Source organism: Lepisosteus platostomus, chromosome 5 (genome assembly GCF_059453375.1).
Source record: "Lepisosteus platostomus isolate fLepPlt1 chromosome 5, fLepPlt1.hap1, whole genome shotgun sequence".
Classification (NCBI taxonomy): Eukaryota; Metazoa; Chordata; class Actinopteri; order Semionotiformes; family Lepisosteidae; genus Lepisosteus; species Lepisosteus platostomus.
The window spans coordinates 37,758,506-37,774,221 of NC_142615.1; the positions used below are offsets into that span (position 1 = coordinate 37,758,506).

The 15,716-nt window shown below is 37.8% G+C and overlaps 1 protein-coding gene and 2 non-coding genes across 3 annotated transcripts; 1 reads left to right on the forward strand and 2 right to left on the reverse strand.

The window, feature by feature from the left end:
* Positions 1-10,706: 10,706 nt before the first annotated feature.
* Positions 10,707-10,788, reverse strand: trnal-uag (transfer RNA leucine (anticodon UAG)). Its single transcript has one exon. It is a non-coding gene; the product is annotated as a tRNA-Leu (tRNA).
* A 4,263-nt stretch (positions 10,789-15,051) lies between these two features.
* Positions 15,052-15,367, forward strand: LOC148666180 (histone H4-like). The gene has a single exon (XM_088633090.1). The coding sequence runs from the start codon at positions 15,052-15,054 to the stop codon at positions 15,361-15,363; it is 312 nt and encodes a 103-aa protein (XP_088489216.1). The 3' UTR covers positions 15,364-15,367.
* A 293-nt stretch (positions 15,368-15,660) lies between these two features.
* On the reverse strand, positions 15,661-15,716 carry LOC148666181 (U7 small nuclear RNA). The gene has a single exon (XR_015938957.1). It is a non-coding gene; the product is annotated as a U7 small nuclear RNA (small nuclear RNA).

The window sequence follows — 15,716 nt, forward strand, 5'->3', positions numbered from 1 at the left end:
ATAAAAAAAAATCGTTTGCCCAGCCACTATTGTTGTAATTGTTTTTATCCTGTAAAGCGCTTTGAGGAGCACAGCTTTCTCACCACTTAGATTACTTTTTGACACCATCCTTACACAAAGCAGAAACTGATTGTATTTTCCGATGACATACTGTACAAGTGCAAAGATTACAGATTTTAATCGTCTTTTTTCTGAACCAGGGAAAATCTGATCATGTTTCTCTATAACAATAATAAAAAACTTTATATTACATTATTTTACATATCCCGCTTACACATCGCACGACTTTAATAAATCTATTCTTTATTAATACTAAATAAATAATACTAAAGATACTACAGCAAAGAGGTCACTTGATTTTTGGAATAATTCCAAATAGCACAATGATCCACTGGCATCCCTGAAGTCTGTTTAGTCCATAATCTTCCAAATACAATCACTAAGCAATTATAAGAATTATACCATCCTATTTCTTTGTGATTTCCTGTAAAAACCAAACCTATTTTTATAAGGCTTTTACTCAAAAGATTTCCAAACACACAAAGCATTTGTGAAGTGCTATAGTATTTCTAAAGGTTACTGGCACAACATCAATCATTAAAGCTTAACAATAAAGTTTAGATTGCTGACTATGGACTAACTACATTAACTAACTGCAATGCAACAGTAGACATTTTACAAGTAAGAATATCTGGTTAAATTCTTGCATTTGTAGCCAATTTAATGCGAGAGATTTTAAGTTTTAACAGAAGAAAACTACGAATATGAAAACAGCCATAGCAACAAAAATACTGTGCAAATATCAAAAGGCTGCTTCAGTAATGAAATAATGATCACAGTAGAAACCAGACACTGTTTACACCATATTGTTAAGAAAGACTCAAGACAGAAATGTTCATGTACAGCTGGAAAAAACAACTTCTAAAACAACAGTGAAGGCTGCAACATTACGCCCATGCTTTTCCACACTTGTAAGGATAACCTTAAAACATAGGCTGTTGAATCCAATCAATTAAAGCTGGAGTTCTGCAGGTTGTACAGGCTTAAAAGGTAGATTGGTAGTTTATCTGTAATATAGTCCAGTACTTTAGATGTTTCTAGGTTTAATTTTCCTGCTTATTAATGCTTACTTTCCTACATTTCCGATGCAGTTCACTATCATTATACACAAAAGCCAAACCATAAACTTTGAAGCTAGCAGACTTCAAGAAAGCACCTGTTGGTGTTAAATGGTGAGGTTTTATTATAATCTAAGGTATGAAAACAAACTAGCTACATTTTTAACACACTTTATAATACACCACTTTTTTGTTGTATCCCAAGTGATTTGAAGCATTTCTGTTTTAATTGAACTTCTAGAGTTATTTCTCCAATGTTTAGGAGGATATCGCCATAATAAGGGCATGCTTGTCATATGCTAAAAGAATAGCTTATAACAGGAAATGCAAAGTCTGTTTTTTTAAAAAGCTCCTTTAAAGCCTGTGCCCCAGAAGGTCCATTTATGTTGAACCTCTAGGAGACATCAACTGCAAAGTGACATGACTGAGAGCCTCTTGAGTCCTGCAGATACGGGGTACCTCATAATTTTAATGAAATCAAATGTGTACTGTACGTGTAAAACTGAAGCTGACCTAACAACCATCCCCTTTTCTGCAGAGCATGTTTAATTGTACTGTTTCAGCACATCAGTTTTTTTCCCCCAACAACTTTCCAGAGGAGCTATAAATATTTTAAATAAATACACACAGTATTGCTCATAAGGTCTGCTATTTGAGGTCCAGTTATTTAGATAAATACATCTTATTTTATCTCAGCTTTTCAGCTGAGATACACAGATCATACATAAACAATGCAGTAAAAAAAATGTCTCATCAAGTATTTAATCATTAGGTATAACAGTTTCCCTTTAGGCCTCTGAAAACACCACCTTCTACCTTGTGAATACCAGTACCTCCTAATTGTCTAAAGGCTTTATTTCTTAAGAGCATGACATTAAAAACTGCTCAACTTTACAGCTGCATGTTTGCTTGCAGTATTCCAATACCTCTCAAGCAGTGAAAACAAATAACCTGCTGCAAAGCTGCTTATTATGGAGAAAAAAATCTCAGTTACATTCCCAGATCATAATGATTAGCTTTCCCAGCTGCAAATAACCACAGGTGCAAAGAGACAATGTTCAGACACTCAAAACAACCTGCTGAAACATGAAACCAAGGAATTGTCTTCAGAGATGTTTATTGTCTGGCATACCTCAGGATAACACAAAACCTTCCATACAGCCAGAACTATACGGTGTTCTGAGAAGAGAGCTAATATACAAAAAGAAATCATTTTCAGACCACCATGACAGCAGAACACGAACCCTGTACTGTGCACTTAATACTTGAAGATAACGATTTGTGTGACAAACAAATTCACAAAGTCCCTATTTGTCCTAACAAGGTCCCAAACCTGAATTTAAGAATAAAATATCCTTTGCGGGATGATATTTCCCAAAGGCAGATGACCCCACCTGTTGCTTTAAACGAAAAAGGTTTTGTAGAGTAACAACTTCTTTCAACATCAGGTTTGCCCTCGCTAACAGCAGGCTTTCCAGCTATCGTTTGTTTGGTAAATATGGATTTACAAACTGCATTATTAACCAAACCATAAAAATCGTTTAAACCTTTATGCAAAAACAACAAAGGAATCATATCTCGCCACTTGGCAGGGTGTTATGATGAAATCATGTCTTTGTTGTTGGGGTGACTTTTTTGGTAGTAAATTGATGATTAATATTACTAAGTAATATTCTTTAGTATAAAAGCTTTTTATTATTGATATAGAGAAACATGATCAGATTTTCCCTGGTTCAGAAAAAAGACGATTTAAATCTGTATTCTTTCCACTTGTATGTCATCGGACATTAACGAGTACAACCCCCCTCTCTGCGGGAGTGCTGGCTGTGACGAATTAAATCGGTTTCACAGGTATTTTCAAAGTAGGAAGTACAATACTTACTAATTAAGAAAGCTAGGCTCCTCAATGAAATCCCTTTAACATGCTAATGCGTTGGTGTAACAGTCCGGGCGTGGCAAGCTTCTAATGTCAACTCGACTCGATTGGAAGACAATGAACGTATTCCAGCCCTAAATGAATTAATAGCAAACATGGTTTTCATAAAATACATTTTTCCAAGAAAGTTTATAATAATACGATCTATAGTTGAAATCTGAGCCTAAATATAAAGAAAAAGCATTTTCAGAGAGCAATCACGCTGTGTTTATGTAGAAAAAGTGATTAGGTTTATGAGCAATCTAATTACCTATTCGCTTAAAACGCTATATAAAATAAAGCTTATTTAAAGATGAATGATAAGTGTCGCAGTTTAAATAATTTTCGTAGTAGGGCTTGGACAGATTCCAAGTGCATTTTTGCAATTTACGTTGCACTGTCCAATGTACTGCTGTAATACAGTTTAAAATACAGTAAGTCTAAACTGTATCAGCTTTATTTATGGGTTGCAATTTAGAAAAAGTCAAAAACCGCACTCAAAATGCAATTTAGAGATTTCTGGCAAGAGGAGACACCCAAATTAATAATGTAACATGCCACTGTTTGTGCATGAACAAAGTTATACTGCAATTTTCCTTAGACACGCGATTAAAAAAAATAATTTTTTTGAATCCCCAGCGGAACACATTCTATAAGAATCAGTGCTTTTATACAGTATATCGCCTTTAAACACATATATTTAAACACTCGTTTACGATTTAAATCAAAACGCGATTCAAATCAATATAAATGTTTATTTTGTAATGCATAGGTTATAGTCATTCATTGTTATTAAAAAGACTTAAATTCGATCATGTTGTGATATTTAGAAATATACATTTGTTTGGTGCGAGTGAGGTTTTATTTAATCTCTGACCAAGGGAAACGTTTCATTTTTTCAAAGAAATGTTTGTTAAAAAATGAAGTTATAGTTCCATGGGATTCAATCACAGACCATGTGACATGGGAGTCAGGAACCTTACCCACAGTGCCACCAGCGCAGTCACATGCTGAGGGCTGAAAAAGCACTACAGAAACATTATCGACAGACAATGTACAGATTTGATAAAGCTATAAAATAATGTAATTAGGCACAGAACAAGTTTACAGCACAGTACAATAATAAATGCTGACCATGACTTTAGAAGCATAAATTGCCTTACACTCAATTTAAACACAAGCTGTCTTTAGCCCTCTAAGCTGGTTCATACAGAAATGTAGAGATCCAGGCTCAGAACACACAGCTTCATTAGCGAATACATATGCAGGACAACTAGAGAAGACGTTTTACAGAGGATGGATTTTTAGAAACATCCCATCAGTGACATCACTGAAGTCAACTCCTAGGTACTGTAACTGTCGTGTGGATAGTTTCACAAGAATCAGACAAAGGTTTAAGCATCGCTTGTTCTAGATAAAACTGCAAAAAAAAACAACGACCCATAATGTACTTCTTTGCGGCTCTGTTTGCCCAAATCATATATTCACAACGTGAAATTAGAAAATAATATTACGTAACCAAAACCCGCAATATGGAAACAGAACCTGTGTAATTGTGTAATTGTTGACAGATGATGTACTCGTAACATTTTTACAAGACGAACTACAACATTTAAAAAATGACTTGTATGTACTTGATATCTCTAATCAATCCACGGCGATATAGTTAAAGCAGAGTCCCCGCACTGCATTAAAACAAAACGAAAACTAAAACGCCCTGGGCATACCGATTCGCGCTTCTTATCAGTTGCTCAAAAGTAATTTGACCATATGAAATGCATAATACAAACCTAGAAACATATACGTGAGCAGTATTTAAGTAGTATCGGTGTCAAGACATACCTCTCAAATACTGTAAATCAAGTTAAAAATATCTCAAGACCGATTCTGGTCATAATGAAACCATGTTCCGTGTATGTTTTCTTTAAAGTACCGAGACCAGCCATATACTGTATGTTTATGTTCCAAAATTAATATCGTTTATGGCCTTCACACGCGTTATAGTATGCTCCTATTCTTTTTATGCTCAGCTACTAAGATTTCCCTTCAGTGGTAAAATTCCATATGAATATTCCATACTACAACGGGCAAAGTAAAGACGTTTACTGTAAATCTTTCTATGACAGACCAACGGACCACGAGTGCCCCTGTCAGTCAACCAATCACGTACCGTGGTGCCGTGCGTCATCTTGCGTCAAAATGCGTGACGCCGTAGCCAATTACCTCCGGTACGTGTCTGTACCGCGCACTTTGAATGGCTGCATCTGTATGTACATTGGTAATTACAACACTTCACTGTTGCATTTCTGAGTTGTGACATTGTGAACATGGCATGTTAAAGTATATAGAAAATCTAGATCAGAACAGGCTAAATGCAATTCATAGTGATTAATAATTTTCTTACTTTCTAAATGAAAAATACATATTTTTTCAGTGATTATGACACTTCGGTATGACATAAAATATGCTTCAATGACAGAATAAATAATCATGGAAAAAATACCCACAGTGGACATTCATATTTGTGATTATAGAAATATTAAATATCAGGTGAGTAGCTGTGTCAGCATGTGTAGGCTGCAAAGGAACAAGTAAAGGACTATTCCATGCTGAAAAGAGAAGAAAGGAACGTGTTGGCCGTGGAGCCTTCTTCAGGTGTTAGAAAGACAGGGCAGTAAGCAAAGATAATTCTCTTTTTATCTTTGCTTACTGCAGTTTATCTTTGATGACAACATCAAAGACATTAAGGAATTCTTACGGCTAACAGCTCCACATCAACTTCCTTTTATAACTAACCTCATCAGATCTCTCAACTCCCAACTCTTCCAGTTTCTCACTTCAGAGAAGGATAAAAAACTCAATCATCCTCTACAGAGAAAAACCATCAACACCCCTACCACCTCCACCAATCCTAACCTTGTTGTTACTGTACCCTCTGACCTTTCCCTTTCACCCCTTTGCATCCTCAGCTAACATATTTTAATATTACAACACAATTACAATAGATTGTACAGTATTTACAGTTTAAAATTAAGGTAAATATGTCAAAATATCAAAATCCAACTGCACAGTGGTAACAAAACAATGCTTGTCAAGTTCTCAAACAAATCTGCATTGTATTTTTAAAATATTTCAGCAGAGGATGTGATGGGAGTATAAATGACGATTCGACGATCATTTTTCTTGGGTGAACATGGTTTTCTAGGGAGTTGCGATGTTGGGCATTATTGGACATTTTTGACACGTGTTGAACAGTTGCATTTCCTACAAATATTAAAATAGCTATGGTTTAGCTGAGAAATCCAATCGACCTATGCGAAAACAATGTTTACATCGCAGAAGAAACCCGTCCCTGGGTGGACTTGAACCACCAACCTTTCAGTTAACAGCAGAACGCGCTAACCAATTGCACCACAGAAACTTGCGGGTGGAGTCTTTCCTCGAATAAAAAAAAATATATATCTTACCGTTTATTTTGCGAGCCGGTAATATTTCTTTTGCACTGATAAACAAGAACTGAATTTCATGTTTCGCAAGCTGTGTGAATTTCATCAAAAGCAAGTTTTCCAGAAACTCTCAATCTCTTGAGCATGTGAAAGGCATGGTGAATCGATTCTCAAAAATTACTGTACTTTGCATGATTGGAAACAAATGCGTGATTGCGAAATGCTGTGGTGTTACTTTTACAAAGACGGTCAATGAAAAAAAGAATGTTGACCAGGACAATACTTTGAGTTTACACTTACAGCTTGTCCAAGGTCATTCATTATTAGTACTATTAGTAATATCTTCGTTAAAGACTTTGATGGCCACAGCTCAAACATGAGAGGTTGAGCTTTATTAGCTCCACCTTGCGGAAATTCCGGATACTATTATTTTGCTTGTCGTATTATAGGAGAATTTACGGTAACTCGCGGTATTTACCGATAGCTTGCGGTAGACTGCGTACAGCGTACCGCAAAATAATGCGGTATCGCCCACGCATTTTGAATGGCTGCATCTGTACATGCAAGACATCTGTAAACGAAGGTGTAATTACAGTCAAATTGGCAATTAACAGAAAACCACAATTGTATAATATTATTTCTCTATGTCGATGATCAGTTGAAGGATTTGAAGAAACAGCAGCGATAGCAGGTGATTTTGGTTTTGAACCCATCTTTACACCTCAATAATCCATTTGTCCTCGAAAAAAGAAAAGACAGGCATGTTTTGAGTCTCATAATGATCATCTTCTCGATCCAAAGAAACATATAAATTTGATTCCTTCTGTAGTATTTTGGATTTTCTTACGAAGATCTCACGAAGTATTGCCAGGATCTATATTTAGGGTTCGGTAGCGATAACACTGCTGATATTGATGGAGTAGAAATCTATGATGTATTGAGAACTTTATCTGAAGCGAGAAGTCCTAGAACGCTGCCTATGAAGTGTTAGGATTCATACCAAGATATACTTTTTGTTTTCAACCCAAAATGCTGCTATTGCATTACACATTATATGAACATTACCAGTTTTGGTAGCTTCTCTGCATGATTTTTCAAAACTGAAACTAATTACAAAATTATTTAAGATCAACCATGACAAAAAATTATAAATCAGGACTAATATTAATATCAACTGATGTTACTACAGAAAAAAATATTTAACTGAAATATTAATAAGACTATGCAAGCCTAAAAAGTAGAACAATTAAATTTATATAACTTTTTTTTTTTGAGAAATGGGCTCACACACCGGAAGACACTAACGTTTCTCTTCGTTAGAGTATGTGAATAACAGTTTAACCCAAAATGTTTGGAGTCCAGAGGGAGGACTTGCTCGCTGAATGATCTCTCAAGAAATCCCTGGTGAGATTCAACAGGTGTTTTCTTCAACAGCCACTAAAAGTCTGATGACTTTCTCTGGATTTCCTGAATATGACGTTCAATTAGTTCAAATCATTTGGTAGTTAACAGAACGAAATGCTTTGGAGGTACATTTAAAACAGCAGAGCAAGACTGTAGCACTTCGTGTGTGACTGAATTTAATTGTGTAAACCTGGCTCTCTATGAACAGGAGCAAAGAGTTTTCACTCAACAGAAGATTGCGATGAGAGCACAATAACATAAGACATCTGGAGATGCCAGGGAGTGAACTCAGGACTTCATACATGAAAAGCATGCACTTTACCACTAAGCTACATCCCCTACGGCAGAGATGTGTGATCAGGTAACACATCTCCTGAAACTTTCATTCGAGGTAGGAAGCGTGCTCTTAAACACCAAAACACTCAAAAAGGAAGAAGCAGATCTCTGTACACAAGACGGTAGTGCGATATTAGAATTTCTGAGTTCTTGACGGATTCAAGCTCCTTCTCAGAGGTCTTTGCTCCCCAAATAACTGCATCTGAGGAAGAGCACCACGGAAAAAACCCAACTCAACAAGAGAGCGTGTTGGTTGCTCTTGCTCTTAATGCAAGGAGCTGTTTTTTTTTTCCTCGCAATAAGCATTATTAACCAGAAACAGCAGCACAGGTAGGTCGCATTTGTGATTATGTCACTTCTCTGCTTCAGCAAGGTCAATAAAAGACTCTGAAAGTAGTAAAGCAAAACTGAACTCAAAATCATATTAGGAATTCTGAGTGATATCTCCATACAGGTAATCCAATAAGAACGTTGAAATATTTGAATATCATCTCTCTATATATTGCGCTGCTTTTTACCCAGAGTAAAACTATTGGATTGAAAGAATGCTAACCGCTGGGTTAAAATGTATAGTTGTTATTTGGAGAAATCTGTAAACTCGTGATCTTATATGTTTTAAAAGACAGCACAGGAAAAAACACACACACACAGGTACTAATACACGAGGATACATTTATTAATACATAGAATATGCATATAAACCTAACAGATCTTATCGAGAGGGTTATCAGAATACAAAAGGTATATATTCAGTCAGTTACAAAGAGTTATATCAAGAGGACATACGTTCAGTATATCATTCATTTAGACCGTTTCGTAAATGCACTTGGTTATAACTTCTACATTGGATACTCAAAACAAGTACATAACTCTTAGGAATTAAATTGATATTAACTGGTTGGAATAACAATTGAATTCTCGAGTTGTAATGCATTGAAGTTGAATACTCATCCAATCTCTGGGGATTCAGATCTCCTGTGGGCACAAAGAAAATGTTGCAGGCTGTTGCTATCCAATCCGCGCTCTCTGGCTAGGTGCCAGACTGTGCTGTGCAGCTTGCGACGGTGCGCTGCTGATGCTCACTGACCGCCTAGTTAGTGTTGGCTTTAACTAGCAAAGTTTGTGCACAGGAGAAAAGATTAGTGTGGATCCCAGCAAGTCAGGAAAAGGACCGGTTTGTTCCTGATGAAGAGCTAGTTCTGAATAGTGATTCAGCTGTCCACAGTTCTGACCTGTTCACGAGGCTTGCTGCTGGTGCTAACCTCGGGTGGATCCTCTGGTTACTCTCTGCCAACCTCCGCTCTAGACTCTTAGAACAAAGGAAAGTTCTGGCACTCGGACACACTGGCCGTTCGGTTGGTGTCCAGGCTGAGTCTCAGGATGGTCAGGAGGCGCGCTGCGAGAATGTCCTGCCCTTGGGAGCCTTCTGCTCCTGGGCCGTCCTGCCCTGGAATTCTCCTTTGAATTCCCTTTAGAAAAGTCCACAGAACCCTCTCCAGAATCTTCCTGAATCTCTCAGGCTCTCTGTGTTGCCTGTTTTTACCTGGAGGAACTTCAGCTCATTGATTGGCTGAAAGTTCCATGGGCATCAGAGTCCCACGTGGGTTACTCGGCCCTACCAGTCCCTGATTGGTTGATCAAGGTGAGATATGAGTCACATACTCCTGACACTTAGGAATGCAGTCCAGATGTCCATCTGGCACTCCCTAGACAGGTAGGTGCCAATGGATGACCATTGATCATGATAGCCAGGCTTAGCTAAGTGTATCCCCATTTGGGAGCTGTCCTAGGAAACCTTATCAAAGGAAACCTTAAATCAGCCTGCATGAATAGTTTCTCTGTGGCTGCACCACAGAGATGAACAGAACGATGAGGCCTAATTTGGGAAAGCTCAGAAACACTTAATTCTGCCTTATTAATAAGCTTCTCCGCTACACCGAGCTAATTGATAAAGCCCACCCAGTGGATACTCTAGCAGAACGTCAAAGAACATTCACCTTTGTACCCAAAGAAACCACAGGAACAACATCAGGAAGCACAATCAATTGCCCTTTTAAATCTTTCCTGTAAGGTATGCTATGTGAATTCATGAAGTTAATCCTCTGATCTCTTTTGAGCACAAACAAAGTATTTCTGATGGAGCGCTATGTTCAAAGATTTAATAAGCTTTACCCCTGCCAACGATTCGGCGTGAAGAATTAAAAGTTTCACAGACAAAAGCAGCTCAACACCACAGCCAATATTACAGTAAATGTACTTGCCGGTATACTATCATGTGCACTGCCAGAAAAGTGATCTCGGCAGACGCTGTTCCCTACATAAAGCTGAACGTGCCAAAGAGAATTTCTGTAGAGAAAACAAAATATTTTTTCTGCCTTGATGTTAAGCTGACAGCCTGTCTTTTAGAAAGTCTATCTCTAAACACCTACGCAGCCTAACAAAAAGCACTTTTACTGATCGTATTGCAGGTCTTAAAACACTAACATTTGGCAGCAGTGGGATTCAAACCCACACCCCCAGAGCGACTGGAGCCTAAATCCAGCACCTTAGACCGCTCGGCCACGCTACCTTCCCATGCTTAGCTTCCTCACATTGCTGGCTTGGGAAATGCCGGGGGCTTCAGCTCTTGTCGTTGGATCTAATGATATCATGTGGAAGTGACTGCACCTTTATCTTCCGAGATGCTTTCAATAGCACAAACGCTACTTTCACCGGCACAACCAGCAATAACGAAGGAGGTGGGTTTCATCCTTTGTGCTGTTTATAGGGGTGCAACTCTACAGTGATCTACTGACTTGAAGAGCAAAAATCAAAATCCTCTGCTACTACAGTTGCTTTTTTCATAGTTTCTTCAAATCCTTCATTTGAACGTAGATTTTGAAGGATATTGATGATAATACCACATAAATTGTGGTTTTCTTATGATTGCCAATTTTTTTTCAAATACCAGCCTTTTTTACAGTTCCTTGCGTGTTTCACAAGGTATAATAGCCCTCCTCGCATCCTCAGCTAACATATTTTAAAATTACAATAGATTATACAGCATGCATGTTTACATTTATATTAAAATTAAAGTAAATATACAAGAATACATACAGTGCTAACCCAATAATTCTTGTCAGGTTCTCCAGCAAATCTGCGTTGTTATTTTAACATGTTTCAGCTGAGGGTGCAACAGGAGTATAAAATAATTTTCCCGCTAGCCATTCAAAGACCAAATTCCATGAGTGAACATTATTTTATCAGAAGTTGCCGGCATCGGACTTTGCCGGTGGTGTTGAATTATGTCCACAACTGTTGTAGTAGTTCCTTCTTGAAGTTTGACACGTGCAAAGCACTCATAATATCATAGGTGTTAAAGTTCGCTGAGTCTATTCGAGTCATGGTGTGTATCCCTGCCTATCACTGGGAGACGGGTAGCTTTTTTACACTCAGATTCCAATCTTCAATGCTTTGCGTGAGAGCTTACATAACTTTCAGTTTCTCACATTTTCTGATGACTGTTCCAAAGGGGCACCCTGTCAATTCCGAATACTTTTCAAACATCTGCCTACATGTTTGATTATTGTCATTTCATTTAGAAAAAGTTCAATATTGATCATAATTAAAGAAAATAATGATCACGAACAAAAAAGGGATAAAGATGCGAGTCAATCTTGAATCACAGCTGGGTGACAAGAACTTCTGTTCTGATATGGTTGTACAAGAAACAGGAGGAATCGCTAATCTCCTATAGAACATTAGTTGAATCAGGAGTGTGACATTTTGTATACTCGTGCATATGTCAACGCCTGACCTACATCGTAAAACTAACATTAAGTTGTCAGAGATGTTCATTTATATACAAACAAGAGACCAAGTAATAATTCTACATTAGTTCAGGTGGGTAAACCTGAACTAACTAATAAACCTATTAATAATTCTACATTAACGTGTCCTACACTGATCAGACTAATTGACATGGTCTAATTCTGAGCCTGTGCAGTTCATGCTAATTACAACAACGACAGTTCTGAACCCTCATCACCGAACTGAGCACAAGTTCAGCTGTTCTCCAGTTTTGTTACGCATGGTTTTTCAATTGAGTTCAGAGCTGGAGCTGATCTCCAGACAGTACAGTGTTTTGGGTAAGTTGTCGAAATTCGCATGAGGCTGCAGACAACTTACCCAAAGTGTTTTCTATAGCTTTCAGGTGGAGTTCATTTATATAAAAGAATGTAAGTGGTATAAACACAACAAGCCAGACGGCAGGCCAATCTATAATCTTCTGACACGAGGCCCGACGCGTTATTCATTACGCCACTGACCCTGCTATTGAAGTGCTAAAAAAACATGTTTTCTAAATTTTTGTCTGTTTAAAAATCACTCTCTAAAAAAGACAAAGGGTTTGTGTGTCGCGCAAAAATTCTGCTTCATTTCGAATGCAAATAAAAACCGTTTTGTTCCAAGAAATCACAAATTTGTCACATCCTTCATACTATACTTCTCTCTTGTATTAGTAAAGCATTTTGATTAAAACTGAATAATATATGAAAGGTTTCATCTATACACTTACACATAATAAGTATACGAATAAATTCTCAGAAGAAGCCGCATCTCAGGTATTAGATTTAAAATCGGATCGGAGGATTTAGAGCCCAGACTGCAAACCAACAGCTGACACAGGTCTTTTATAGAACCATTTTAATTTCCTCTACTTTGTCCCCGTGATGTCTTTGTCCTGATGCAGCCGAGCCCAACACACGTCTAGTTTCTGTCGCTGGGCGCACACCCTGCGGTCCATGCAGATTCTGATACCGCAGTACAATGACGGGGACACTACACTGTAAATAGGTGCCGTCCTTCGGCTGAGACGTAAAACCGAGGTCCTGACTCTCTGTGATCATTCAGGAGAATGGTGGTGGTGGAGGGGAGTCCCCGTTACCTGTGAAGCGCATTGAGTGGAGTATCCAGAACAGCGCTATATAAGTGTATGCAATAATCTTGATGATGATGATTATTATTATAATGTAAAATGCAATAAAAAAATCAAACTTTGATTCAAAATAGATTAATGTAAAAACTGATAAAGCTAATGCTTTTTCAGGGCTATATCTACTTTTTTTTAAAAAGCGAAGTCTGTCACGATTGTGAGAGTTAGAGAAGGTGTACCACCGGGTGCCTTCATATCGTGAGCGTCAGTCTCGCCCGTAGCTGCGAGAAGGTTAAAAGCGCCCAAGTGATCTGTAGACGATGTTCGGGGAAGAAATAATTCTGTTTTCAGCACAGGGAGTGAGAATGAGCTCAGCCCGGCTCCCAGCAGAATCCATTCTGGTTTGGTTACTGTTAGACTGTGCGTCTGAGCCTCTTTGGATCGCAACGTAAAAAAAAAACAATTGCTCACATCATGTGACTTCCACACAGGAAGGAAAGATATCACTTTAAAAAATCAGAACTGAAGATTTGGATCCTTGGCCTCAATTTGATCAAATTATTAAAATAATAATTATCAAAATATCAGATTGTGTTTCTGCAACATTTCGTGCATAGTACGCCATTTTAATCTAAAACAGTCACAACGAGGGCTTTACATGCAGTCTGGGGTATTTTCCCCTTTTAGATTTTTGCCACTTTATATCAAACCTGTTATACTCCCAGAAGTGCACAGTAGCTTGTACTTAATAAAAATGTACAATTCACCGCTGGTATGAACAGATGTGTGCCGTTTTTGCCTTTGTAAGCATTTGTTTAAAAAATAAGTTCACAATACGATAAAAACACAGAAAGCTCAAACTTTATAATACAACAATACCAAATCAATACCAAATCATTATACCAATTAAGTAACTATCCTTTGAAAACAGAGAACACCTTTATATCTACAAAAAACTTGACATTTGTATGTATTTTTGAATTACAAAGCAGACAGTGTAGTCCCTTAATTCAAAGATCAGATCTTGGCCAAAACAAGACAATAGCTTTTTTTAACTCTTTGATTAAAGTACACAAAAAGCACCTTCCTTCGAGCCAGAATCAAACCAGCGACCTAAGGATTCACTGCTGATTCTACTAAAGTCCTCCACTCTACCAACTGAGCTATCGAAGACATGTCACAGTATTGCTCTCTGGCACATACTACCCAATGAAGTAAAATGTGAAATGGGTGATTTAAATCCCACTTCGACATCAAGTTTCCAACTCGTTTCCTTAGTCTTGTTAACCTTGAATTTAAGCCACAAACCAGGATTCTACTGTATAAACTTCCATGGATATTACAAAATGTTTGATGGGGCATCAATCATTCCAGGCGGAAATGGACTCCTTTTATTTCTCGAGGGATCATAAACATTTCATTAGTATCGAGAGGAGGATCACCATGAGACACAAAACAAACAGTTTCTTTCGGTCTTTATTAGAAAGTAGCGTTTGTGCTACATTAATAATATTTTCGTGGAAATAAAGAAGTTGTAAATTTTAAAAATTTATATTTGAATCGAAATGTGGTTTTGAGTTAAATATTAGTGTGTTCATGTAATTAGTTTGTGTTTGTCATTACTATATATATTGCCATGTTACTAGAATTTGTAACTGAAGTTTACTAGTTGTGTTTTTTATGATGATTAGATATTTGAATACAATATTGTATATAATGTATAATTTGAACTACATATTGTTCAGGTGTGAATAATTGTATATTTTAAGAATACATTTCTAAAACAAATCATTGGCTTTATTTACTAGTTTCTACACCTATAAAAATCTTTCTTTGATGTATAATAGACATCAAAGAAAGATGTCTATTATACATCAAAGATGAGCAGTGTGTGTCGTGTTCACAGCTGATAACTAGAAGATGTCTGGAAGAGGCAAAGGCAGAAAGGGACTCGGGAAAGGAGGCGCTAAGCGTCACCGTAAGGTTCTCCGTGACAACATCCAGGGAATCACCAAGCCCGCCATCCGCCGCCTGGCTCGCCGTGGGGGAGTGAAGCGGATCTCCGGGCTGAACTACGAGGAGACCCGCGGGGTGCTGAAGGTGTTCCTGGAGAACGTCATCCGCGACGCCGTCACCTACACCGAGCATGCCAAGAGAGAGACCGTCACCGCCATGGACGTGGTGTACGCGCTGAAGCGCCAGGGCCGCACCCTGTACGGCTTCGGAGGCTAAACAGGAGCGGAGCTTCACTACCGGACCCCGATGTATAAACCCAAGTGACCCAGTGACATTTGTCACTGCTGAGGTTGCTTTATGGGTCTATTTTCTATACTGTGCTGATCAATTGGAAATCAAAAGACCCGTTCCCACACCTAAGGTCAAATATTAGGAATCAAAACTGCTCAAGTGTATGGAAGCACACAGCTTTATCAAGATTTCCAAGTGCAAGATCTTTTTATTCATAAAAGACCCTATTTATGTTGTATGAGAAATATTAATATTATTACAGAATCTTTTTTCACCAAATAAATGGGCTTCCTGACTTCAGAAAGCCTTCTAGACAAATACTAAAAGAGCAAAAATTC

Bases quoted from the DNA above. Each gene is read 5' to 3' on its own strand.
- LOC148666180 (XM_088633090.1), top strand. From the start codon at position 15,052: ATGTCTGGAAGAGGCAAAGGCAGAAAGGGACTCGGGAAAGGAGGCGCT.